The sequence below is a fragment of the Atractosteus spatula genome, chromosome 4 (assembly GCF_055471065.1).
Source record: "Atractosteus spatula isolate fAtrSpa1 chromosome 4, fAtrSpa1.hap1, whole genome shotgun sequence".
Lineage (NCBI taxonomy): Eukaryota > Metazoa > Chordata > Actinopteri > Semionotiformes > Lepisosteidae > Atractosteus > Atractosteus spatula.
Genome location: NC_142709.1, coordinates 2134455 through 2161584, shown reverse-complemented (window position 1 = coordinate 2161584; position 27130 = coordinate 2134455). Strand labels below are relative to the sequence as shown.

General features: G+C 40.9%; 1 protein-coding gene across 1 annotated transcript in view; it reads right to left on the bottom strand.

Annotated features, from left to right (window-relative positions):
* Positions 1–2040: 2040 nt before the first annotated feature.
* man1a2 (mannosidase, alpha, class 1A, member 2) overlaps positions 2041–27130 on the bottom strand; it is a 158578-nt gene continuing 133488 nt past the window's right edge. Inside the window, exons 10-14 of the mRNA XM_088912864.1 lie at positions 14674–14789; positions 13368–13587; positions 12233–12405; positions 5354–5469; positions 2041–3277 (exon numbers count right to left, since the gene is read on the bottom strand). Of these exons, the coding sequence (XP_088768990.1) occupies positions 3145–3277; positions 5354–5469; positions 12233–12405; positions 13368–13587; positions 14674–14789 (758 nt within the window). The 3' untranslated portion in view covers positions 2041–3144. The remainder of the gene's footprint in view (positions 3278–5353; positions 5470–12232; positions 12406–13367; positions 13588–14673; positions 14790–27130) is intronic.

Genomic DNA, 27130 nt, shown 5'->3' with positions numbered 1-27130 from the left:
CTGACGGCTGGGGTTGAATTTATATACACAGAGTGATCGAAAGATCAGAAATCTGGTCGGATGGTTCTGCTTTCTAGCACTGCGAAGTGGTCAGAGCTAATATTCAAATCCCCATAACTTAAGTACACTTAGCATGATTATACAGTATATATGTAAATTAATCTATATATCTTCAAGATTCACCTCTAACAACATCTTTATTGAATCTTTCTTTAAACATTTCTACAATATTTCTGGGGAAGTAAACAGCCGCACAGCTGGGCTCCCAGGAGAGGAAGCTGTGGTGTCTTGTGTGTCTAGTTACTGACACCGAAACTGCTGAAAAACAAGGAGCTGCTGAACTAACGCCTCTGTAGGACGTGGTCAAGACTTCAGACCTCTGGGGATTACTCTTGGAAGGATGGGGGAATTGCCGTCTCTACTCTTTTATCCCATTTTTTTAAAACATGATATTAAAATATCAATGTTATGTGAATATTTTCCAGCAGACATCATTGGCAAGTGACAAAAAATGCTTAAAACTGGATTCATGGCTTAATATAGAGCAATTTCAAAAGCCAAGATCAACTTCATTCTTGGTTAAGGGATGGGGTATTTTTAGCCTCTGGCAAGATGAGCAGAATACGAGAGATGAAATGTGGAGTCAGCACTGTAGATCTCTGTAATACCTGTACTTAAAATGAGACTGTGATTGAAACACTAAACACTGGTTCCAGGGTGTTGCCCTACAAATTGTAGGAATTCTAAATCTGTGACAGAAACAAATCTAAACAATAATGTGGTGTAACAGACAGGTCCCAGCAAATGTGCACTGGGCGAGCTCGTTCTCCCCTCACTCACAGGTCCTGTTCGACACTCTTCTTTTTCTCTATCAGTTCCCAGACATAGAGGGCACACAGATTTCTCGCTTTCACGCCGTGTTCAGGAGACTTCTCCACCGACAATTCCCCTTCCTTTGGCTCCCCGAGAGAGCACTGCAGTCACCCTGCGGTCTGAGAGAGCAGGAGTCCCTTCAGACTTCTTGTTGAGAATTGTCAAGGGTTCCAAATTCAGTCTGAGCTGAAGTAAAATGCAGTCCGGCATTAGAGCATTTGGTATGCTGGTATTATTATGCTATTAACCCTGGAATAATGTGATCAGAGTACACTGTCTCTGACTCAGATAAGATAAGATCACTTTATTAGCCATATACAGTTTCTTGCAGTAGGAATTTGTCTTTCGCAGACCCCAACTTGCTCTCCATGAGACACACAGGCAGGAAGAGAAGCTTGGGGTCAGAGCGCAGGGTCAGCCATTATACGGCACCCCTGGAGCAGCTGGGGTTAAGGGCCTTGCTCAGGGGCCCAACGTAGCAGGTTTCCTCTGCCGGCCGCGGGATACGAACCGGTAACCTTCCAGCTACAGGTGCAGATCCTGAGCCTCAGAGCCACCATACCGCCCCAGTGACCAGTTCAACAAGTGTAAGAAGTTGGCAAATGAGAAATGAGGTCCTAAATCCTTTAGCACTGATCTAGATGATGTCATAGTATGTTTCACTTCTGCATCTCTACTGTTTGGTACTTCCATCTTAGAAGATGTCATGTCAGGCTGTATGTGTAATGCATGGACTACTGCAAGAGTGAGCTCAGTTCAGTGGCAATGCCTTGTGTGTATTGGGGAGAGCCTAAAAAGGCTCACAGAAAAAAGCCATAAAGACTAGCCATCCTTACAACACGATTCCCAGGACAGGCTCTGTCTGAGTATAACACAGTAGAGTAAACTCATTCCAGACAAGATGTGATGCATGATTGCAGCTTGTACTTTGTTTTTTAATTTCCTTTGTATCTACACTGATATTTTTAATTCATCAAACATTGTAATTACACAAGAGGCTAGTGTCCAGACTAGATGACATGATTCTGAAGAACATATACTGTATGTCAAGCTGCAGCTACACAGACTTAACTAGATGTTCTGCTTTGTGAAATATTTATTTAAAAGCTGCTGAAAGCTGAGCACTTTCATGCTCCAGTTTTCCATATGCATAGTGAACAGACCACCTTCTTGAACATTCCTTTTTATTTGTCAACATAATAACACGTAAAATTTCCAACAGAGGGATAAAAACCTTTTTTTCTTCAGATAAAAGCAGAGCAAATTTAAAAATGACCATAGAATGGACAAAAGAGGGAAAAGTTGCAGAACAACTTTGATGGCGGCCAGTGGCGTTCAGATAAGTCTTCCTCCCGGCGGACAATTACCCAGCATGCCTTCTGGAGCCAGCGCAGAGGGAGAAAAGTTCCGAGCTGGGCTGTCGTTCCCAACACAGCTGCAGATCAGGAAGAGCGTCACGATCAGCACAAACTTCATGACTGCAAAGGGGAAGTGGAACAATGTCTCCAGTCCGAACACAAAGGCTCGGGATTACCAGGACAAAGAAGCTGCGTTTCTCTCCGTTTTCATTTTAGGGAAGAATGAGGGGGTAACAAGATCAGCCATGAAGATATGGAAAATAAATTAATAATGCAACTGTACAGTAGTTGCCATGTGACGGCCAGGCTCATTAGATGGTCATTTGCGTTCGTTTTATGTTGTTCTTCAGAATAAACAGAAACTGTAGAAGTGCAGTGTACGACAATGCTAAGATGCTACTGTACTGGTTCAGGTTGTTCAGCTCTATTTTAATCTCGACTGACTACGAAGAATACTGGAAAAAAAATCTCTGACCTCTGCTCCCACCGAAGTGACACTAAAAATGGTTTAGTCAGTGCTGCCCCATGCCAGGCTACTCGGACACAGAGAGTAAAAATGACCCTGTTTGTTTCTATTCACGTGTTCCGGTAGGCATTCAAAAAACATCAATAAACGTCACAGAGTCCTTGTTCAGGAGCTGGAAGGGAGGAAACAAATCCACATCCATTAACAACACCCGCTGTTGTCCTTAAAAAGTTTGGTCAGGTTTAAAAAATGGAATTTGTCAAATGCAGCTGCTCTGACCCTGAATGCCAATCTGGAGGATATGAAAAATTAAGATCTTCGCCCTACAGAATCCTGCAGTCCCTTTGTAAAGAGTTTCATAGACTTTATTCTGTTGTTTTTTTTTTAGTTTTTGCATCACTTTAATGGCCAAGGGTGGTCCTCTTGCAAACACTACAGCAGCAAGTCCTATCGCAGGGGCTGGCTGCCTGTCAGGCTTGTGTTTCCCAAGTGCAGTATAGGCAAGGGGTGAGCCTCTGTGTTGAAGACCCAGTTCTCGAAAGGTAACAGGTCATCGCTGGAGAACAGGAGGTACAGATACCTGAAGCCAGAAAGGAAGAGAAGATATTCTGTTACTGTCTTACAGAGACAGCATAACTTGGAGCAGAGCACTGAAGGTATCCTAGCTGCCACAAATCAAACACAGACACCGATTAATACAAAGGTAGGCAACACTCTATTACACACTGAGAGGTATAAGGTATAAACTTGGATTTAAGAGCAAATTCTGAAAATCTGAAAAGAAACAGTACATGAGGCACAGCGTGTACATAGAGCTACAGTAAATGGGTCAGATGACCTCTGTTTGTAGCTTTTCTCTGAAGCAAAACATGTCAAATATTAAAAAAATGAGCTGGAAGATTTTAAAACCACACAGATGTTTCACATAAATTATACAGAAGAGGGTACACTGTAAGACTGAGTTTTAATTTGTTTTGTGAAGCTTACTCATTGTCTCTAAAAAATTAAAAATGTATTTATGTTCTACATTTTATTGATAATGGCTGATGTGCTTGAAAGGTGGAAAGACCAGAAAATGAACACAAGAAAAGTTTAAAGAAAAAACAATTTTGAAATTAAATCTTGAAACTTCTAGAGCCTCATCTACAGACCTAATTACTATCACTCTTAAGATTAGCAGGAAAAATATCATATTTGATTAAACATGTCTTTATTTTATTAAATGTTTACATTAAGTGTTCAATCTTTTTGTGAACAGTACAAAAATGGCAAAGCAGGTAAATTTCTTGATAAGTCTTCTAGTGCATTCATGTCTCCTTCATGTCTTACAGAGTCCTGTACATTCACTACTGGACACATGGAGTCCACTGACATTCTGGAAACAAAATTCAGACTATTCTCAAGTTTTCAATGTCAATTATGTCTTGAAGGCCATTAAGATTATTTTCACAGTATTTAAGGGATTTTCAATTAATTTTGATGTTAAGCAAATATATATTTCACCTTATAAAATTCCAGACACAAAAACTGAAATTTTTAAAATGATCATTGTCTAAATTCTAAGCTTCATTTACTAACAATTGACCTAAAATGGATAGAGGATCCTTTCTAAAAGAAACAACCTGCAATGAAAACATAAAATAAAAAGTTTCTGTAATTATAGTAGCTAATTGCTATACTATCGCAGTCATAAAACATGAAAAGATCTCAGGTTCAGCACTCCCAGAGCAGACACACTGCTGAGTAATACTCGTGTCACCATTTACAGTACCACCAGGCCTGGGACAGAAGCTGAAAACCTCCCAGACTCCTTCGAACGACGTCTCCTCAACCAGGCCTACAGAGGGCAGCAACTGCTTGAAGTGCTTTGTCACACTCATTTGTCTCCAATTTTTATATTTTTAGTGAACAGGAAGATATGTGAAGTTTTATGTTATTTTCTCACATATCTTTATTTCTGGGTTTTGTTCCTGAACCCTAATGTGCCACCATGAACATTCTGTCCCCTTAAAAGAATGTCAAGGCAATCAGCTGACAGCTGGAAAACCTGCAAGGCCTTTTATGAATGGGTGAAATTTCTGAAATCTTTTCTTCTGAAAAACAAAAATCCAGGAGCAAACCATAGGATTGAGGTGGGTTGTGGCTTTAAAATCCCCATGACATTTTAAAAGCAGTCATCTAGTAAGGCACGTAGTGTTTAAAATACAGACCTGGAACTGGATTTGATTGAAGGGGAAAGTGTGTTGGGAAAAATGCCCAACTGAAACTGAAAAATAGCAACTGACACTTACCCCAGCTAACAAAGTAAAATACTGACTTTTTAAAAAGGAAATAAACATCTAAAGGTTATTGTCGTTGAAAGTTTTAAGCGTTTCACCTCACATTAATAAAACACAAACCGTGCTACCCTTTACAAGGATAAAGTGATGCAGCCTCAGAAAAAACACATCAACCAAACAAATGCTACAGTGAAAACACTCAATCCACACTTTTGCTCATCTTTTATCTACACTCTGCATTTCAAAATTGAGGTGATCCCTATTGAAGCCACTGAAACACACCGACACATTCCAGTGCAGGCCGGACAGGAGCAGCCCGTCAGCACAGGAGCCCAGTAGTAAAACTCGGCACTGCCACCTGCAGCGGGCAAACTCACTTCAGTGTTTCCGCCAGGAAGAAGCTTTGTTGAACGTCGTCATACGCTGGAGTGGAAGAGTAAACATCTTTGATTCCGGAGAATCCTCCACTGACCCGGCAGTACTTGTCAATAGCCTGAAATTAACAAGCACACAGACAACAGACTATCAGCACGGTCACAATTTTCCAGTCACGACCTCTGACATGACACCGAGGTTACCATATCTGGCTAAATTGCAGTGATATACAAGTCCTAAATTGGAATTGTCTCCAATACAGATCTTTGCAAACGATCCACAGTGTTATTTTTCAACTGGTCATTTTCTTTGAGAATATATTAAACACATTTCACTATTTGCAGAGAGATATCTATTCTAAAAATACCTATTTAAAAACAAACCAGCTTCATCCTTTCCTGAACTCAATTACTTTTAAAATGTCAGTTTTTGCTGTGCTCTAAAATGATTAAACCTTATCCCTGACATTCTGCCAACAGTAAAGAGACAACATAAGTAGACAAACTGTCATGTCGAATTCTTGAAAGAGATTTAAAACCAAATAGCAAAAGACTTAAAACAAACAAAGGTAAACAGCAGCTCGTTTTCCTACAACAGGCTGTGGACTTCTTTTGAATTTGATTGCCTTTCATAAGAATCTGGATCAAAACGTCTTCCACGTGTTTAACTCTGTGATTGTCTAAAGAATTTCCAGAGGTAAATGTAGCAAATCTTATTACAAATGCTTTTGATGTGCAAAGGGAAGCTACAATAGAGGACGCAGAAAAACAGCTACTCAAGAGCCGCCATCACTTAGAGCAGTGCCATCACACTGAGACTCTCAGGGTTTGCACAGGAGCCACGCTTGTATAGGTGGCGGCAGTGCAGTCCTTACTTTTACTGCCATAAGAAGCCAAAAATCAAAATTCCTCACACGGCTGAACTGCACAGGCCTATGCAGATTTATGATAAATCTTTATGATTTTAAAAGATTTAATTTTGGTATGCTGAAATATACTATTAATCGTGCTGGCGTGAAACTCTGAATTTTAGACCATGGTTTTCTGGCTTGATGCATATCACCACACCAGAACAGACATGAAATCTGCAACTCCTGAGGATCTGATACGTGAACTAAGGTTTGGCTGTGCAAGACTTTTTAAAATGAACTCCCTGTGATAAGAGGAGGAAGAAAACAAATGTGCACCATATCGTACATGAGTACAGATGAAATGTTCCTTAACACCACATTAAACTCATCAGTGTCCTAGATCACTGATGAAAGAAGGCCGACAGAAAATTAATTTTCAAGTTACGACACATAATGGCCTAATGGGGAATTTTCTAATGCTCACTTGAATTTAATAATAAAAAAACTTAATTCTTAGAATAGCTGCACTGATGCTCAACGCATTAATGAGTGGCTGAAGGGACAGAGCATCAGCCATGAGAGTGCCAATAGCTCCTTTGACATCCCCAAGCACGAAAAGGTGGTAATTTGTACCAATCATTTCGATAAAAGAGGCAATCGTGTAGTCAAGGGAAGACAGAGACCAGCAGCAAAGAGTGCACACTGCCTTCCATGGGACTGCTGAAAGAGGAGGCCGGTGCCCAGAACAGCAGACACGGACAGTGCTACAGTAATCTCTGATGACCGCAGCCCCAAGGTCACTGCCGGAGATGGTGAGGATGAACCTACGTGACAGTGCCTCTTGGCTGTTCAAGCCCTTCACTGACCACTTATTGCACTTAATGGTGCAAACATGATTAAATAGCAAAAATGTTAGTTTGGCTCTAACCTGATGGTCTTCCAAATAATGGATCCCTCCCCCAGGAAACAGAATCATGTCTTTGTCAGGGGGCTAGTTTAAATTCACAGGTGGTCACAAGTTCGAAGAAGGAAACTAGATATAGAAGGAAACTATCGTGTTTTGTGAAGTGTATAGCAAAATGAATATTATTTTACTCAGATGGTGTTCTTCAGTTGTTAATTAAACACATCTGGAATGCTCACAGATGAATGAGAGGCCCCTTTATCAATTAAAGCTGCGCTGTAATTTGACCCCATGCTCATTCCTTACAGAATCCCAATGACGGTAAGTGCATTAGTGAAGAGACTGGAGGAAAGAAAACAAGCAATCCAGATCTGTTATGATAAAAAGGTACAGTACATCCCATCTACCTGAAAATAAATGTCATCTGCCCACGTTTTCCACAGTGTAGGTACAAATGAAACTTAGTTGAAAAAGTGCCTGGAAAAAGCAAATGCAATTTCCTACAGTAGCTTGAAATCAAAATAACAACGTTGAATAATGCTGAAAAGGGCAATCTCACATCTGCATGATTAAAAAAAAATCTACAGTGATTTTAGAATGCTATAGCACTGCACACATGTGTATGATAAGAGTTCACACCTCATTATGCACAGATTATTTCAATACAAATGAAGAATTAACCACAGCATGCATACTGTATCTTTCACATGGAGCTCACTGAGATGTTTTCAAGATATTCTATTCTGCCTTACCCTGTTCCTAAAATTTAACCAAAATCAGATTTAAATAGAGCCAAATCAGGCAACCTAAGTTCCATAATTCTTGAAGGAACAATGAACTCTTTTCTACATTTAATTCAGCCTTAGTGGTAAACAACTGATCTAGAGGTGATCAAATGGCATTAGACAGGCAGTCAAGCACAAGGGAACTGAGGGCTGAAGAGAAAATGTCATCTATTCAAAACACCAGCTAAATTCCCAGCTAAATTCAAAGGGAATAAAGATTTGAATTTGGCATTGTGTAAGGTTTAATACTGAAGACGGCAGCCAGGGACTGAAGGCATTATCTAGGGATGAGGTATACCTAAACAAATTGAGTACTGTACTTCAAATGAGTTGTGAAAGAGGAGCAGCATCAAATATACCCGGCAGTATATTTCTTCAATACATTTAAATGAAAAAAAAACTCATCACGTTTTTCCCTAGGTCCATGGAGCTGCCATAGAACGCTTTCTCCAGAGCCCTTAAGCCTTTGTGCAGAGAGTGTGGAAAATAAGGGCAGAGATAAATACGGTACATGTTTCTATTATATCAGCAAAACAGTCAGGTCTGCAGACATCTGCCAAGTTAAATTTGCAAAACTGAACAAAAACACCAAGTGCCATAAATGTTTCCGAACCAGTTCTCAGACAAGCCTGCAAACAGATCATTGATAGAAAACATACACGTTGTACAGCAACAGGTGGGACATTTGATTTGTGTTTTATCCCAACTAAGAGGCTGTCAAAGCACAGTAAATACAGTATTGAAGTAATACAAATACAGTAAATACCACTGCCTGCCAAACAATTATTGGGAACAATTATGTGAAAATAATAAACATATTTAATTATTTAAAATGAAAGACACAGATTTCACCAACACTATATAAGCAGATGCAGAGCAATAATAATATATAATGATTAAAATTTTAGTTTGTCTGAGAGCATGGAAACAAGAAGTCTTACAACCAGTCTCATTGCTAATTCCTGATTTGAGATCAGCAAAACTGACAGCACAAAAACATTACAACTTTTTATTTCATAATTCGCAATGTATACATAACACGAGGTATTTCACCTATGAGCCAAGAAACACTAAGCACTGTGACTTGTGAGTGTGGGTCTCTTGCTTTGCTTCTGAACAGGACTGGGGAGCACAGAATGCAGTATTTTAGCCAGGTGTGGCCGTCAGGTGCACAAAGCAACGCAAAGCAATAGATGTGTCCAGTTCTAGGCAGAGAATGAGATAAGGATGGTATAAAGAGCTGTTTTCATATGCAAGAGGACTTTCAGAAACTAAAGAACTGTGTGAATAAAAATGGAACCCATATTCTACAATATTTAACACATCCTAAAGACGTCTCAACAGTCAAAACCCTGTTTTATTCTTTCTACTTTTCATTGAAGTGCGGAATTAGCAAAATAGTTACTGACAAAATTATGCACAACAACATACTGTATTAACCCACTGTACTTTACATGTGTATTAATTGCATTATTAGAAACTTAACCAGGACTTATAACAGGACTCCTTGTACTGTATTTTCTGCGCAACAAGAGAAACACAATTTATTGTCCTTTTCCTGACTCCATCCCACTAATTTGCAAAGGCAAAGCCTCCTGCTTTAAGACACATGGGCACAGTTTATACTCCTATAGTCCCAAACTCTCCATATGCACATCATTCTTACTCCCCTGTATACCTCACAACCTTCTGGTCCCCTAACCCCGAATAATTAATAAAAATAATAAAATAGGAAAAAGGATAAAGCATAACTAGACTGCAATGGATTACTTACACTCTTGACCATGCAGTTGCACTGTAATTGTAATAAATTATGTTATGGGTCCCAACTCTGCTCATACCCAGGCGGCCAGAGTTTACTTTTCTCACATCCCTTGGCATATGTAAATGCAGTGTAGAGAAAGAGAAAAAACCCACCCACATGAAGACTTAGAGATAAACTGAAGAATACGACTGTTTATTGCTCCACATAATTAAACCCAAGACAAACTGTTCACTGAAAATCTAAACGTGTAATTTTAGAGAGGAGGATCAAAGATCCCTTCACAGTGATAGTTTTCATCATTCCCCTTGGCAACGATTACACTGCCTGTTTCTCTCTGTGTCCTTTTACACTAATTCAAAGAATCTTACTCTCCAGAAAGACATCAGAAGCCAAGGCCCTGACATTAGGCTCACACTCAGCTCTCAGGATCAACTAATTGCTTTCTAAACCTCTCCATTCATTAATGGGATACTGCCTTTGTCTTCCAGATATTAACCTCTTTTGCCACCTTTTTATACAACCCTTCCCATTTTCACATTTGCTCGTCTGTCTTACACCCCTTTGCCTCTCAGGCCTTCTCTCCGCCTCGTTCTGCACATGCAGGAGCTGAACACGTCTCCCGTCTTCAACAGCAGCTCTTCAGGTTTTGCTGTAGCTGTGGAATGGTCTGATAAGTAATATGTGTTCCCTGTCAGGCTAGTGTCTATTATTTGATTTCTACACCATCAAAACTGTTTCTAGAACATAAAAAAGTCTGATATTCCCTTGTAGATGTTGTACAGATGGGGTATTTAATATTTAATAATTGGTTGCATTCAAAATGGTGCCAGGACCTTATTTTTAAATTATATTTGACATCATTCGGAATTGATTTACACCCTACAGTACAGCATATTAGATGCTGAACAAATCGGTCTTTTTCCGACTACTAAAGGCTTTTAAACCTGGGCACTGATGGCAGTGAGAGGTGAGATATTACCGGCTGGTATTAATCTCTGAGGAGCTGAGAAAAGACACAGACGGTAAAATGCAAGCAGGCCTGTGTGACACAAAGGAGTCCTTTATCACTGCTCCTGTATGTGATAAAGGACTCCTTTAAGGAGAGGAGAGGCGGACTGCTGTTGCAGTGGGTGCTGGTTGATCAATAGGTGGCGCTCCACCCTCAGACATGAGTGGGAGAGTAGGTGTCCTGGCTGAGTGCCACTCTGGGCTTGCACAGCCCGGGCTGTGGTAAACGTCCCTGGAATCCAGGTGGAGAACGACACAGGTATCGCTGCTCCACCTGCTCGGCTGTTCAGGGTGCTGCTGGTGCTCGTGCATGCAAAGAGCTCCGTGACCCTTTGGGACCAACTGCGCTGTGCAAGCGCACACATCTCAGCCTGAGAGGGGCCTGTCTGAAGGGAGCACACACCATCATCTCTTTAGATAGAAAACGCTGGGAAAGCTACAGACAGCCTGCCTCAGTAGGTTTTACATTATAAATACAAATATTTGATTTGAAAAGAACATGTTGTAATTATACAATGCCAATTCAACTGTTTATACTTAATTAGTACTGATTTAATTATTGATTGGATTAAGTACAGTACATCCATCTATTTGGCCCTTTGAGATGCAGTTGTTTTGTTCTCGTAAAAGTTTTTTTCACTGAGATATCTGCCACTGCTGAAACCAGGCACTGTGAATTGAGGACAAGTACTGTACCTGGTGATACACAAAAGAAAAGTGTCCTCTCACATTTCGTGTTCTTATTTTACATTGTTATACACGAATGAAGCAGCTGCTTGTTCAAACATCTGTTTCTCTGATTCCCCGGTTTGACCTCTATACTGTAAAACTGTTACCTGTAAAAAGCATTTAATCTGCAAATTCACAGATGTTCGACTCTGTGGAACTTCCAGTAGAACTGCTAACATGCAACTTAATCCTATGCAAACCACGATTAGAAAAACTAAATGTTCAGAAAAATTAAAGTACTCATCGTTTTCAAAGGCAATTTCTAGCCTAGCGTATGGTATTTTGATTCCTCCAGGTAAAATCAGATTTTTAAAGAGGATAATATTTACTGCATTTGGAAATAACTGTGGGAGGGTCACATGCTGATAATCATAAACATCACTTTTAAATGCATGTGGCTGAGCTATTAGATCATGTTTCAAATTGCTGCTGATAGAAAAAGTTCATTAAACCGCAATAAAGAGAGGACTGGAAGAATACATTTCAACCAATACTCACATAAAGCCAATTCATTTAACAAAGATTTTTCAAACAAGATTTCAAATATCTTCCATGTCCTGGCTAAATGAATGCTTTTGGCATGATATATCCTCAGGCTCTCTTGTCTTCTTTATCTTGAGCTTTGATCAGCAAGATATCGGAAAGCAGTCTGCTTTCTGTTGGCACTACTGTCTCAGCATTACCTCAATGAGAAGGATAATTAATCATTAATCACTGAAACCACTTACAGTGGGCATGCACAACCTTGGGGCAACGCATAGTGAGACATTTAAAATTGAAGAGGAACAAAACATTGCCAGTTCAGGTCCAACACTGCCATTAATACAGAACTGACTTTACCTGTGCTGCCTCCCAGCCCCACTGACGATATTTGGGGTCGTGTGTGAACCTCCACATGTACCAGTAGGTCTCGATCACCTCAGGGCGCAGAATGTAGTACTTTTCATTCTGTCTGACTGCGACTGCCTCCAGACCGCTGTCAAATTTGAATGCCTCTGGACCCAGCTTTAACACTACGATAGAAAAGAGTGCAAAAAAGTTTTAAACACACACGGGCAAAAATAAATGTTTCATTGCTAAACTTCTGAAGGAAGTGTTAATACTATGTTAGCCCTGTAGAAACCAGGTAAATACGGTGCTCATTACGAGCATTGTGCGGCTATAAAATTATGAAAAAGTTTCTGTTTCCTGCATATTTCGACAGTTGGGGTCACCTGTGGTAACAAACTAAAAGGCAGTAAATCCGCTGCCATAGGATCAGTGCAGATTTACTCAATGGCAGCACGACACTCACAACAGCCAGGAACATGACCAAACCTGATTGCAGATAACATGGCTACAAACAGCAATAGCTGGAACCCACTGTATGCTGCCTTAAAGTATGATCTTATTAGATCTCAGAAGCTGGGAGCCTTTCTGATTTCAAAAGAAAGTGGAAAGAAAAGGAAGTGGGACTGTGAAAACTGCAGGTGGCAAAACCCCACAGCAGCGCCTCTGTGAGAGAGGCCTCTCACCTCAGTGGGAGACAGGGCCCTGCGCTCAGAAAGCTAATTCTTTCAGGTGGGGCGAATAAACAAGGTCCCAGCCCGAGGCTGTAGAGTGTAAAACGAGGTACCCAGCCCTGCTGATCAGGCTGATGTCTTCTTTTAGCAAATGGCTGGACAAGATCCTGGGGTTAATTAGCTGATAACTATCAAGTAGGTCAGAGTCACAGACATTTTCATTTACTATTGGCAATGCGATTTTCCTATTATTGATACAATTATAAAAATAGATCAAGCAGGGTAACAGAAACCCTTGATTTCTAAACTACAGTGACTTCTCTGTTGTACAACAGTTGTAGAGTTCAGAAATGATCAAGTCAGAATCTTAACGTTTTAAGATTAAAAGGAGGACAGCATGTGAAAGTGCCGAACGCGTGTCGCGCCGGGTCAGTCGCTCTCACAGACCGGGCGGGGCTCCACGTGGGTCTCACCTGTCCTGTCGTAGGACTCGTGACAGGTGTGCGCGATCTCGGCGCCCAGCTGGAGGTAGTGCCCCGCCTTGTCCCCCGGCGAGCCGTCAGCCCCCAGAGCAAACATCCCGCCTGCGAAGCACGTCAGGTGGCCCATCTTCCGCTCCAGGTGGCCGTTCTTCCACTCCCCGATAAAGGTCAGCCCCCCGTTCGATTTCCGAACCAAGTGCTTCTCGATAGCCTGCGGGGAGGCAAGTCGAGGAATAAGGGGCGTGACCCGCGGGTTCCGGTGCCTCCTGCTGCCGTCGGTTTGAAACACAGCCCAGCACGGCGCTGATGCCAAAACAGAAGCACAGACCCCATCTGGAAGGGGTGTTGGACTGACTATCCTAGCTACTGAAAAATCAAGGAGCTGCATGGCTGAACGGCCTCCTCTTAATGAACCCTTTCCTAGGTAATGACAGCTCGGGCGAGCAGGGCTGATGAACCACGGTCAGGGAAACCTGCCCACCGTGCCCTGCGTGTGAAAAACTAGAAAACACTTGGCTCTCTTTTCGCACAGCAAAGCTAGTTTAAAAAGTTACAAAATGACTGCCCTTAACCTAATTGAGCACTGGTGTTTTGCCCTGTTTTCTAAGATTTTTCAGCACAGAAGTAAACTATTGAGAAACACTCAAGGTATTTTCATTAAAAAAAACAACTGTTGTCCTGGTGTTCTTTGTTTCTAGAATAGGAGGCATGGCAGTGCAGTGGGTAGTATTGCTACCTCCCTGCGTTTGGGCCCAGAGTTCAGTTCCAGACCTGGTGAGCTGTCTGCATAGACTTTATAGACTTTTTCTCCCTGTGTTTGTTTTGAATTTGGTATGTCTTTTTCTTTCATGGAAGAGGCGGAAAAAAATGTGCATGCAGTATAAGATCCATATGCATTAAAAAGAACTGGCAAGAAAACGAGCTGAATTTTGCAAAGTTTCTTTCATTTATTTCCATTTCTACCATGATGCAAGCAGAAGGCAAAGTGCTAAATAATAAAACAAGGAAGAGCTTCTGCTTTCTTCGCAGTAGGACGGAATTGAAGAAGTGTGCAGGATGTTAATGGAGAAAGGAGCATGCTGCTTGTTCTGCACAAATCTAATTGAAAGCTCAAGCTGCAGGAGTCTCCAAGACCTTTATGGCACTTTGCAAATACATTAGTGATAAAAGCCCATCAAACATGCCCCCAGCCCAGCAATGTGACTTCCCTACAGAAAAGCCATTAGCCTGAAACACATGAGATCATAACTTTCACACACACACACACTGCGCATGTCAGACGTGCCTGTACACTCACCTCAATGGCATCATCGTATATTGTTCTTGCTTCATTGTCAGTTTTGTCTGACATCAGCCAGGCTTTTAGTAAGTATTCATAGAAGCTGTCGCCCAGTCCTCCCACAGAGGTGTGATCTGCAGATAGCACAGAACATTAAGAAGAAACTCCAAATACACAGATCATTCTCAACCATGAGCGCTGAACCCCAGCTTTCAAAATGTAATGAGTCCTACAAAAAGCTTAAAATACTTGAGCAGTATGTTGCATTCCTGTGTCTCTCGACTCTTACTTTACAAACATGTTTGCTACTTGTCATTTTGGGCTCCTCATCAAAGAAAACAGAAGTGTTATCACACAATATGTGGTCTTACAAATTAACACCGCACTGAAGAGAAGAGAAAAAAACACTGAATCACTATGTTTAAGGTAGATCAATTCAGCCCACTGCAGTTTTTTAAAGTGTAATACTAAAACATCACCCAAATTCACTTGTTACCATTTATGGTATTGCAATGGATAAAACAGTACTTGATTTCACAGTCCTGGACACTGTACATGGTTGAAAAGGAATTAAGAAAAGAACAACTGCTGTATAAAAAAACACCTTGGACTTCTGAGTTCATTCTACAGCTACAGAAAGACTTTTTTTAAAGTTAATATGTACTGACATAAAGCATCAGAATGTGATTGGTATAAAAATTATATGCTCAAGAAGGAAAAACAAATATGCTGAAGAAACATAAATAAAGATTTGCAGGATAGTACTAATAAAAAATGTGAACTTGTGATGAGCTCCCAATTGTAGTTTTACCAGATCAACAAAATAATACAGTTCAATCTTTGGGTACACAACTGAATATTATCGAATATTCAGAGCAGCAGCTACAGCCTTGGACGAACATTTTCTACCCCAGGTCGAACCCAAGTCTAGACTCCTCTGGTGCACACATTCTAGGAAATTAAGTTCACTACAGGTGATGCCAGCACAGACTCCTTTAAGTTTCCCTGCGCAACAGGGCATCCTTGACACGGCGTCAGCAGAATAAGACAATAGGTCTGACCGCGAATCCAGCTTCCCCTCTCTCTCTCTGCAACATTTTTGGAATTCATCTGTTGCGTTTATGCAACAGTGCAACAGGAGGGCGAATACTCCCCAGGTGTGAAGCGTGGGGATTAGGGGATGGGCGCCAGCTGTGAGCAGCCTGTTTCCTTATATACAGTACGGCGCAGCGGGTCAGCAGTCCTGCTGGACTCTGGGGAATCAGACTCTCACTACCAGGTGTGGCAGCCAGTCATGGAGTCTGCGGGGGAGGCTCAGGGGAGTCGGACCCTCACTTGCACGAGTCGCAACAGGCAGCTGAAACCGGAGAGCTCAAACCCCGGAAGGGTGTCCGAGTGAACAGCCCGTGTGGCCTGCTGAATGTCAACGAGAGCAGCGGTCCTGGCTGGCCGGTTTTTGTGTTGGCTTGCCCATAAACAGGAAGACGGGTAAAGAAACGGATGTGGTGCCACTACCACGGACGTGGAAAAGGGGGGCAGAGCTGTGTGGGGAGGCAACAGAAGGCTCCACAGCTGAAATGTTGTGTTTCCTTGCTTCTCTTTTCAGCCTGGAATAAACCTTTAACTTGTTCCTTTGCAGCCTGCGCGTGCTGACGCAGCTACAGTACCTACTTGAACTAGTTGTGTTTCTGTGAAGTGGCTTGAAACCCCCCAAATAAACACTGGCCACGGTCACAACAATTAAAGATTAAACATGGAAAACACAAAAACATACCCACAGCTGTGTTTTTAACACAGTCATACTGCTCTATCATCGTCATGTATGGCCTCTGAAGAACCGGAAACAGAACAGTGGTAATACAATAAATCCAGCACTCCACAGTAAAGCCTTTTTCATATACAGTTTAATACAGCAACAGAATTAGATGTGGTACACTTAAATTAATTCATTTTGAAAATTAATACTTTTAATTAAATATGCTTATTTATTTCTGTTAGCTCACAATATGAATTCATATTTAATATATTAATAATATGACTAAGAAAAGACTACTAATATAGAGATGCATTTACAGTATTAATGACTCATGTAGTCAGTTATAGAATTGACCTTTTTAAGTATGTTTGCATTGATTTATAATCTCTTCTTAGCTCCCAAGTGCAACGCGAATGGGTTGCTAGGTGTCACAGCACAGTGCTTTAGCATTAACTCACTTATGGTGAAAGCCAGTTTTCATTCATGGATAAAACATGAACATGACAATTGGAATTTAGAATGTTTTCATGCAGTTTTTATTATTAAAATAAAATGTGCTTAAAGTTATCTACGTTATCTATCAATAATTATGATACAGGCATCGCAAACAACTGTAATTGCAGCAGTCTTGTGTTGTCGATAAAATCAATGAAGAATGTGCAATATATAAACTGCTAAGGATGGTTTTGAGGGCCTAAGCATGTTTTTACACCATGTCCATACTAAATAAAAAGAAATACAAAAACTGGAAATGATCTACTTTTTGTGAGTGCAGACATCCGGGTCTTCACTTATTTTAGACAGCGCTGTCTTTGCACCTGTGCTGTGGGCTCTGATTCCTGGATTAAAGGAAGTGCAAAGCAGGCAGTGTGTTAACATTTTGCACAAACAAAAATATTTGCACACTCAGGAGAAACAGAGCATCAATCTTGCATTTCGAATGCATGAACCATCTTCATGTTCATGATTTTCCATCTCATTGTACATGAATGTCCAGGACACGGCACCCTCAGGGCAAGCAAATTGTAAGAGGTGGCACAGTGAAAATATTACTGATGGACTAAGGGCTCACTGTGCAAGGTTTGGGTGTATCTAACCCTGTTTCCTGCACTGAATTCCTTGAATATTTAAAAACAATACAAAGTACAAAGAGATAAAGGCTACGTTCTGCTAACAGGACTACAAAAGGACAGTGCAGTGTTTTTGTGAATGCAATGCCAGAAATCAATTAATCTAACGGTGACAAAATAAATTACTTCAATACTAATCTGAATACTAAACACTTTGTTATGTTTTACACAAGGTTATTAACATAGTATTTAATGTATTGTAGACACTGAAGATTAAAGTTAATTATTTTGAGATATTCTATTTTCAAAAAAAAATTCTAAAAAAATATTTCAAATTTAATTTATATTGAAAATATCATAAGTTTAACAGCTACAAAAATGTCTGAAAATAAGTTCCGTACAGTTGGAGCATACCATATACCATATTGTACTGGACTGTATATCAAACTTGATACAACAAAAATTAATTTTTACTTTAAGATCAAGTTGGAGCAAGTAAAGGTTTATAAACATTTGGGAACCAGACGGGATTGTACTTCAGCTTTCAAAACTCAAAATAAATTCCAGGCTAATGTGAAACCTAGACTTGGTTTCCTTTACCTTAGCAGATTGTGTTTTGCATGTTCCTCTACGGAAAAAACTAGTTCAAATGTCCCTACTGCCGATTCAGCTTGCAGAATAACATCCAAAGCTAATCTTGGGAAACAATGACTTATATCATTCTGCCAGAAGATTTATCACAGGAGTCCTCTATCACACTCATCATTCTGATGTTTAGTCCTTGATAGATTGATTGGCCATCTGAGCATACAATAAAAATCCTTCACTTGAGACAAATTTACTGATCTTTAATGAAATTAACATCAATTAAATGGCTGGACAACAAGACTGGAATAATCTACCAAGTGGGCTGAAACTATCCAGCTGTGTTAGCAGAGGGTATTTTCACTTGTATGGCCAAGTCAATATTTGCTTGACACTCCTCATGTTAACAATTCCCAAGTCCTGTTACGTTATGTCATTTACATTGTATTAATTATTGTTTTTGTTTTTTCGCTGCTGTGTTTTCCAAGCTGACACTGTAATCGAGATTTTCTCAACTAGTCCGCCAGGTTATATGAAGGGTTATTACAGAACTGCTGCCAGTTCCACTGACTTTCTTTCTGATTTCCACTGCAGGACTGAGCGACGAAGTAAAGCTGTCATCCATATCGGCGGATTCCCTTGGGGTCTCGAGGCCTTTGTATCTGCTAGCACCTTCCACTTTAAATATCCCAGGAACAGTGTCTAAACAGATGGTGTTAATACTGCAACCGTCACTTTAATGAAGGGAATTAAAAACAATTCACATCTTGTTAGATCTCCGGAAGCCATCCTGGGAAGCATGATTAATGAGAAATAACAGCAGCTCTCCTCCCTTCATGCAGGTATGGCCTATTAAGCTGCTAAGCACGATTTAACAAGGCAAGGATAATAGCAAAAAACAAGCTCTGTAATGCCAAGTCAGCATCATCCGTAGATCATGACTCATGGCAGGGAGCAGCAAGAGACACACACACAGTTCAGACTTCAAGCACTGCCAGCCTGTAATGGAAGGGAAGACAGTGGATCCAGCTGCATCGGTGCACACAACGTAGTAAAGTGTCCCTTTCGGGTCACCTGGGATGCTAGAACTCTGAAGCTTACAACACCTCTTCGTTAAGACACAAGAAATGTTAGCAGCACCGAGGTATGCTTTAACCATGGGTATAGGAACACTTGATTTTTATAAAGAATAAAAAAAAAATCTGGTAATAGAAAGAAGTAATCAATACGTAAAGAAAAATGTTATTGGTATTTGAGAGGAAATGCTTCTGAAATGTTGGTTCACAATATCTTCCTAAATCTGACACGCAGCATTTTAATTAAATACCTCAGTTTCTTTGCTCCGGTTCTGTTCATTGTCATTACTGGAAAGCCAGCACAGCACAATCTCTAAACAAAACAATCCATATAAAGCAGAGACGTCAAAGTCAGCTTTACAGAGCTGAATGTTAAAATTACACATTAAACGATTGGAAGACTGAACCAAGCAAAAATCAAGATGCTCATAAAGCATCACAACCACAGTGCTGCAGAATCGCCTTGACAACCGCTAGCACACCTGAAGACCGTCCGCAAAGCTTTTGCTTCAAGGAAAAACAACGCAACATCCACAATTATTTCAGTTGACAAAAAATTCAGAAAAGATCAAACAGACCCGACACTGATGATGCTGATGTATTTTTTGCCGGCAGTATTTAAGGGAATATCTTTTATAGAAGACTAACGCCAACAGAAAACGCACATCGGTGGAGGCCCTCCTCTCACAGGCGGAGGCAGTAACAATCACACCTCACAGCTGCATTGCCTTTCCAGGGCACAAGAAATGCACTTAAAGTGCCACAAGGAAATAGTGGCGCTGGCATAAAATCACATAGGAGAACAACTTTGTATATGAACTCTGTGTGTGAACTGAACTCTGTGTGTGAACTGGTGAAGACAATATAGATTTAACACTATCCAGACGAAGCACAAGCAATGTTAAGTCTTACAGAAGTGCATCTGCACTGCGTATACTTATGTGAAAGTGCATTTAAAACTGAGAACAGGAGGTACTCAACCCTTTTTGGTTAGCCGTAACCATTTTCTGTTTCAAGAACTGGCTGGATCCTTCAATCTGAAGGAAACTGAGATCCTTCAATCAATTAACTACTAACTACCAAAGGGGCTAGATGATCCGTATGGCCACCCCTTGTTAAAAACTTTCCTACGTTCGTATGTTCGTAGACTGGCGCACTATGAAAACATAACACCATATATTATTTCATTCTGTCAGGCACATCCAACGTACAAAGGAACAAGTAAAGGTTTATTCCCTGCAGAAAAGAAAAGAAACACGATGTTTCGGTTGGGGAGCTTTCTTCAGGTGTGACGCCTACTTGAACTTCTTCATATCCAATATACTGTAACCATGAGCACAGTCTGTTTGCTAATGTGTTACATGAGAATGAATATTGTTGGTACTGAATACATGAATAAGCTGTAGCACATTGTTTTCAACAAGAAACAAAGGCATAGTATTTGAAAACAAAAATAGTTTAATCCTTGATACAGCCTCTGTTAAATCTGCCAAAGAACATTGAAAGATTATTGTTTTAAATGAGTTTTAAATGTTAAAAATATCACCTCACATTATTACACATCCAAAACCTCAACAACTGGCTTATACAGCACAACAGCATACGTCCTCACAGTCTCTCCACACTCCTCCTCTATCATGTCTGCCAGGGGGACATGATGCCCATGTACAGTACATAACTCCAGCAGTTTCTCTTCTAGCACTTCGGATACCGCAGGCTCACAGAAGACCATGGATCCAACACTCAGACATTAAGATAACGGCCCTGAACGGCCCAGAGCACGCAAGTGATTTTTGAGATCTGCTGATTTTTGATCACCCTGCTGATTTGTTGATCTGTGATATAGGGAAAGTCTTCCTGATTGTGCCACCAAGGTGAGGAGGCAGTGTCACAGGTGCAGCCAACAAAGTCACAAAGTCTGCTCCTTGGTTCCTCCGGAGGGTGGTCTGCCGCTGGCTGATTCACAGCATCTCCTTCATTGAGCAACTCCTCTCCCAAACAGGCCACCTTCATTGAACCCGGAGCAATCAATCGGCCCCCACGAGTCGGACAGGGCATTCTCCACACAGAGTGCCAGACTGGCTTACGGACTCTCACTAAGCCAGGGCTCATCCAATGAAAAACACGCAAACCAAAATAACTGAGCATTATTCATCATCGGACTTTTTGGAGACATCTGAAGCACTGCATTTCCATTGTGCGTCTGAAGAATAAAACATATGTTTCCCATTCCTTAAGCACAACTTTCTGCCTCTTGCTCATCAGCTGATGACACCCCTAACCACTTCTCCACAGTGGCTGCATCTTCTGTACTTGTTATTCAAAGTATTACAAAAATAATTTACTGAACAAGGTCACGGTTCCTGAGGTCTGGTATGTTTTCTAATTTTCAGTTTGATGGCCCCATCTGTCAGGACCAGTGACTGTGTCTTGAAGAGTCATTCTGAATGACAAAACAGGGTGAGTCGGAACTATAGCCAGGCACAGAGGTGGGTAGCACAAGAAATACAGGATTTAATTTAAAATAAATCCCTTCTAATAACATCAATTGGTGTTTGGATGATTACATCAAGAGGTATAGAAAAAAGGTTACTTATTCACCAGATCTGCATTTCAAACATTATATGCATATTTCTTCTTATGGTTTTCTTGTGTCAGTATGGCCTAGGCAAATTTTTCATACAAGTTTTCTGACAGATAATTTAAAAGTGACTGAACTGCCCATATCCTTTTTTTGAATGCATTATCCATGGAGTACATGTATTCAATCTAACGTCCCGGGATGGTGACATCACACTGCAGCAGTCCTTAAAATTCACATTCCCTATACCGTGTAAGGGTATCAAGGTCAGACTACTGTGAAATATTGCGTTATGATGGCAGGTGTTCGCCTGTTTTCTGCCTGTAGCGCTTGCAGCAGGCGAGAAGTAGAGAGCACTTTAAAGTGATCTCTGAGGTGAGGCAGCATGAGCAGATAGAATTTTCCCACACAGCTCCAGAAAAGGGAAAATATCAAGTGGTTTTGTAAAATTGGATACATTTTAATGAGGACAAAGGTTATAGGGACAATCTGATTACTGGTGTTAGACACATTATGGCAGCAACCCCTATAAGCTGCTATCAGATCAGTCAGAGATAAGGACATATTTTAATGTTTGATGACCAACAACTGCATATCAGTCAGCACACTAAGAGATGATGGGGGTCTGTATCCTTTGTGTCCAGTCCACAGCTCAGTTAGGTGAAGGAAGCCCAACTGGACAGGTGAAATTCTCATAACACTGTTGTGAAATATTAGTGCCACTTATTTTTGTCTCTCGCCAATAAACACATAAACACATTCAATCACTATTTCACTGGGACAACTGACCAATCCAAAATGTTGAGTCACTGGGCCATGTTCAACCACGAGGACACTGAAGCTGGCGTCGAGCAGCTGACAGCGTGCTCTGATTGAGATCGATCTGCAGTGCCAGGATGTTTGCCGGTGTTAATTCACTCTGATTCAAAATGCTGATGGCAATTACCTGAATGCGCTCCAGGCACTTGGATTTCCTGGGTGATACAGGTTCACATGTAAGAACTAGGAAACACAGCGTTTCTTCAAAAGGGCAACGTGATATTAATTAGCCCAAGGCGCTACATGGAATTATTATTTTCACTGTTGCTTTCTATTTTAGATGCAGAAAACGTGGTAGACTTGGTCAGCTTTCCACACCAAAAAACTTGGAAACAACGAGTGTATAAGAGGTCGTGACGTGAGTTTTAGGTGGAAATGATGTTAAGCAAATGTCAGGACCTCTCATGCTCACGTCATGTCATCTGCACGTGTCCCTGTGAATCACCATGCATGTGATTATAAGCTGTTGTGTAGCACTTATGAAGGGGTTATGAAGCTTTTACGCAGCATCATTCAAATAAAGTGTTGTCAACCATACATCTACTGAGCTGGAAGCATTTTCATAAAAAACTGTGGTTTACTGTGTGCTGTGTGAATATGAATGAAAAGTAACCAGTAAGGTGCCTCTTGTCGTTTCAGCAGATGAGAAGAGTGCCTTTTGGTTTCCTTAGGGACCAGAATGCAGGAAATATAAAACAAATGAGACTAGAAGACACAGGAGCTACTTTTCTGGTTTGAATAACCTACAGGAAATGACCTGGTATCTAAAAAATCCATTACAGTTTTCGTTATAAGCTCAGGTACTCCAGTCAGAGCAGTAAGTTTCATCAACGGCATCCACCTTAAGTGAGCAGGTTCTGTATAAATCAATGAACATAAAGGTCACAAAGGAGAGGATACCATCCAGCCCGTCCAGCAGTACTTATTCTAGTAGCTACCTGATCCAAGGATCTCATCCAGCCATTCCCTGAAAGACTCCAGGATTTTGCCTTTTGTCAAACTGTGTCTTCTTTCAGAAAAAACAAAGTTTGTTTTTTTTCTAATGACATTACTCTCATCTGACACAAGAACTTGCAGGAATGACAAAGAGTTACTCCGGTATGTTAACACTTCTCCCTGTCTGTCAATCAAAAGCTGGATAATTACCAAAATTATCAGTTATTTAACAGCTGGGAGAGAAGTGCTTTCAAAACAAAACATAATTACTTGTAATACTGAGATAATTCTAATTACCAGCTCAAATTATTCATTATCTCAGCATATCTGTATTATACTCAAAGTTCCTTCCTATGCAAGAATCTCATTTCTCATTGGTTTAAACTGTCATTGCCTTTTAGCAGTACCAGTACTCACAAACAGTAATAAAATACTAATATGGGCTCCTAGGGAGCAAAGAAACCAACTCATCCGAGGTTCATTTCAGACACTAGATGGCTCTGTTTCAAAAGCAACAGGGAAGCAATCGTCAACACACAGATACTTCATCTCCCAAATTAAAAATACTGTTTGTCTTCTCTCACACGTTTGACTAGTTCTGTGGAACCTCCAGAGTTTATACTCATGCTATCCTATAAAGAAGCGATACTGGAGGGTGAAATGCTGCTCTGAAAGGCTCTATCTCTGTACGCTCACACAGTAATTTGGTGAAATCACACACCCAGGGGATGTCGGGTCAAGGGTGTCGTCTCACAGCTGCCAGATATCATTGGAAAATATATACTTTGTATATAAAAGCACACTTGTACTTTATTTTTCTCACCCAACAGGAAGGACTGAAATACACTTTTGATATATAATACTCAATGTGACGTTTAATAATTAATGTGATCAATGATATGAGGCTGACTAATTTGCAAGGTTGGCCCATAACAAATATTACAGCTGACGTATTTTAACCCTGATTTAAATACTATCTCTGTAACCCCTGAGTGAATGATGAGTCGTTTATATCAAGACAGACTGATTCATATAGACCGCTGCTCTTGTTAGTTTGCTAGGCATGTTTTGTACTGTATGTTGTATACTTTGAGTCTCTGAGACAATATTGATTTTTATTTTATTCTTAGTAGCCTAAAAGCCCTCCTGCAATTTACTACTCCAATTTCTTAATTGTTCCAGCAAATTCAACTCCTCAAATTATATTACAACATACATTTAACCACATCCATGTTTTAGAGGACACAAAAAGCTTCAAAAAGAAATGAAATTGCTTACATATTATTCCGCTGAAGCTAGTTCTTTGTTCTATATGTGTTGACAGGTCCCTAAATGATCTGAAGGACAATGCAGACCTGTTAGTCGGTTCTCCGATTCATAATCTTAGCTCAAATCAAACCTTGTGCTACCAAGCCCTGTATTTAAGATCAATCACTATGAATGCTCTGGTTCACAACAATGCGAGGCCTAATACTGTCCCTAACAATAAAAATGAACCGTCCATTCAAGTGCCCTTAGATTCTGTGGTAGAAAAGAGCAATATTGGAGAAATAACATGTGGCTGCAGAGGAAATGCTACAATGTGGACAAAATAAGTATTAATTTCAGGTATGGAAAGCCAAGATTCAAATGCTCCTTGACACCAGCTGGAGTGTGCAAGCTTACAAATAGCAGCACGTTAATAGTGAGCACAGGAAAGGCATTCATCTCAAACTGGATCACAGTCTACCAGCTTCAGAAGGTGTCAGCTTGGCTGAAGGAGATAAGAAATGCATTACAACACCAGGAATATCTGAACTGGCTTGTCCTTCTGCGAGGGCATTCCTCATAAATCCTACTAAAGAATAGTGAGGCTCAGGACCTAAACACCTGAAGTAAACATGAGAGAGATATAAATATGCTGTTATTTGAGCAGCCCCACTTAAAGATTTCAGAGCTCCTTGAATGGAGTCCAGGGTTTATCCCTTTCATACCTCTAAAGGGGAAAGCGAGAGTCACAGGAAGGCCTGGTGTCCTCTGGTGCTTGTTCCACCCTGAGCAGGTAATTAAAAGTCCATTTTCTGAATGTGAAGGAAGGTCCTTTTAATGAACTCCTCAAAACAATCAGAGGCACAGTTACCTGTAAAACACACTGGGAGCCAAGTTATTAATGATGATATCTGTGCAATTAATCAGACCAACAATGTAGCAGATTTCAGGTGGATCAAAAGCAGAACTGCCACCCGGTTTTAAAGACCTGCAGCCCTTTATGTGATTTGCGAGGAAATGGCAGGCTGCAGTGTACTGTCTTCATTCATTTATCAATCGGGGACAAGCAAACACTGTATTTTGTATCCATTTTCATGGTCTGTCCTTGCAATTTTGCTGTCTTAAGCTCTTCCAAGGGTCTTCGCACTGCTAGTTTAAAAAGTATAGTCTTAAGCAGCTCTGATCACAAAACATGTCATCTGCTTCAAACTACAGAGAAAGATTACCCTTACATAATATAGGCTGTGCCTCTTATACAACTCACAAAATGAAAACTTTATTTAGAGTACTAAACACCAAGAGCAATAAATGTTCCATTTTATAAGCGCTGCTTTGCTTCAAGACGACGTGAAGCAAAACCAGCATATCAGGCGGTGACAAGCTGGCCCTTGGCTCATCTATCCTACTGTAGCAGGCGGAACTTTTAAGTGGCTTAAAGATCAAATCCCCTTTTTCCATGACCTTTTCCCACTGTCATAAGGAAAAGGGAAATTCTCCTAGCCTTTTCTCTTTAGTTGGCTGAACGTCTGACTTAAAGAATAAAAATTAAAATCGAGTTCCTTTCTCTTACCCTGTATTACGTTTTCAAACAGCACAATCACTTTGCTGGAGTCCCAGAACTGAAGCCGAGCAGTGCGACACCAGAACGATGCACTATGCCAAACCGGTATGGGCATAGGGTAAGGAACCCCCTAGTAGCGCGTGCACTTTCTCCTCTTGTGACTTCATCTAAGCAAGTGAGTTATGACGAGTCACCAAGGTGAATTCCCATCCCAGTATATATTTCCTCTCAGGGCTGCTGAGATGGATGGCAAACATTAGTAGTGCCACCACTGGCCACATCGGAAGCATAGGGGTTCATTCTCAGATGGGCTCCCCAGCAGCCTCTAACCAGTCCTCTCTTCTCACATGCTAGGTACTTGGCAGCAGGATGCCGCTCGAGCAGAGCCATTGACTCACTCGCATCCTTGAGGTTGAACACCATGTCTTAGGTTAGTGGGCAGACCACGCAGGTATCGATCCAGTACTAGTCTTTCCCCTCCTCCCTGGGTTGATTCTGGCTTGAGTACCTCTTGGGTTGAGCCCGCACTCTTGAAGTGACCCCCTCCCTCACTAAGATTTCAGTCTTCCACAAATTTTAATCAGCAGCTCTATCACTGTCAAGGACATAATTCACCTTGTGGGCTTCTCCTATCAGAAACAGGGCAACTATGCTTGCCCAGAGATGGGGATTCCATAACACGTGCTCTGCTGTCCTTTCAAAAGCTTGCAAATAGTACGTGGGCTAGTTGTACCTCTACAGGATTACTGGTCACGCAATAGTGCCCAAATGTTTCACCAGTCCCCGGCAGAGTCCCTGGGTCGTCTCCACCTTTACTGGGTCTGTTGCTTTGGACCAGGGAAC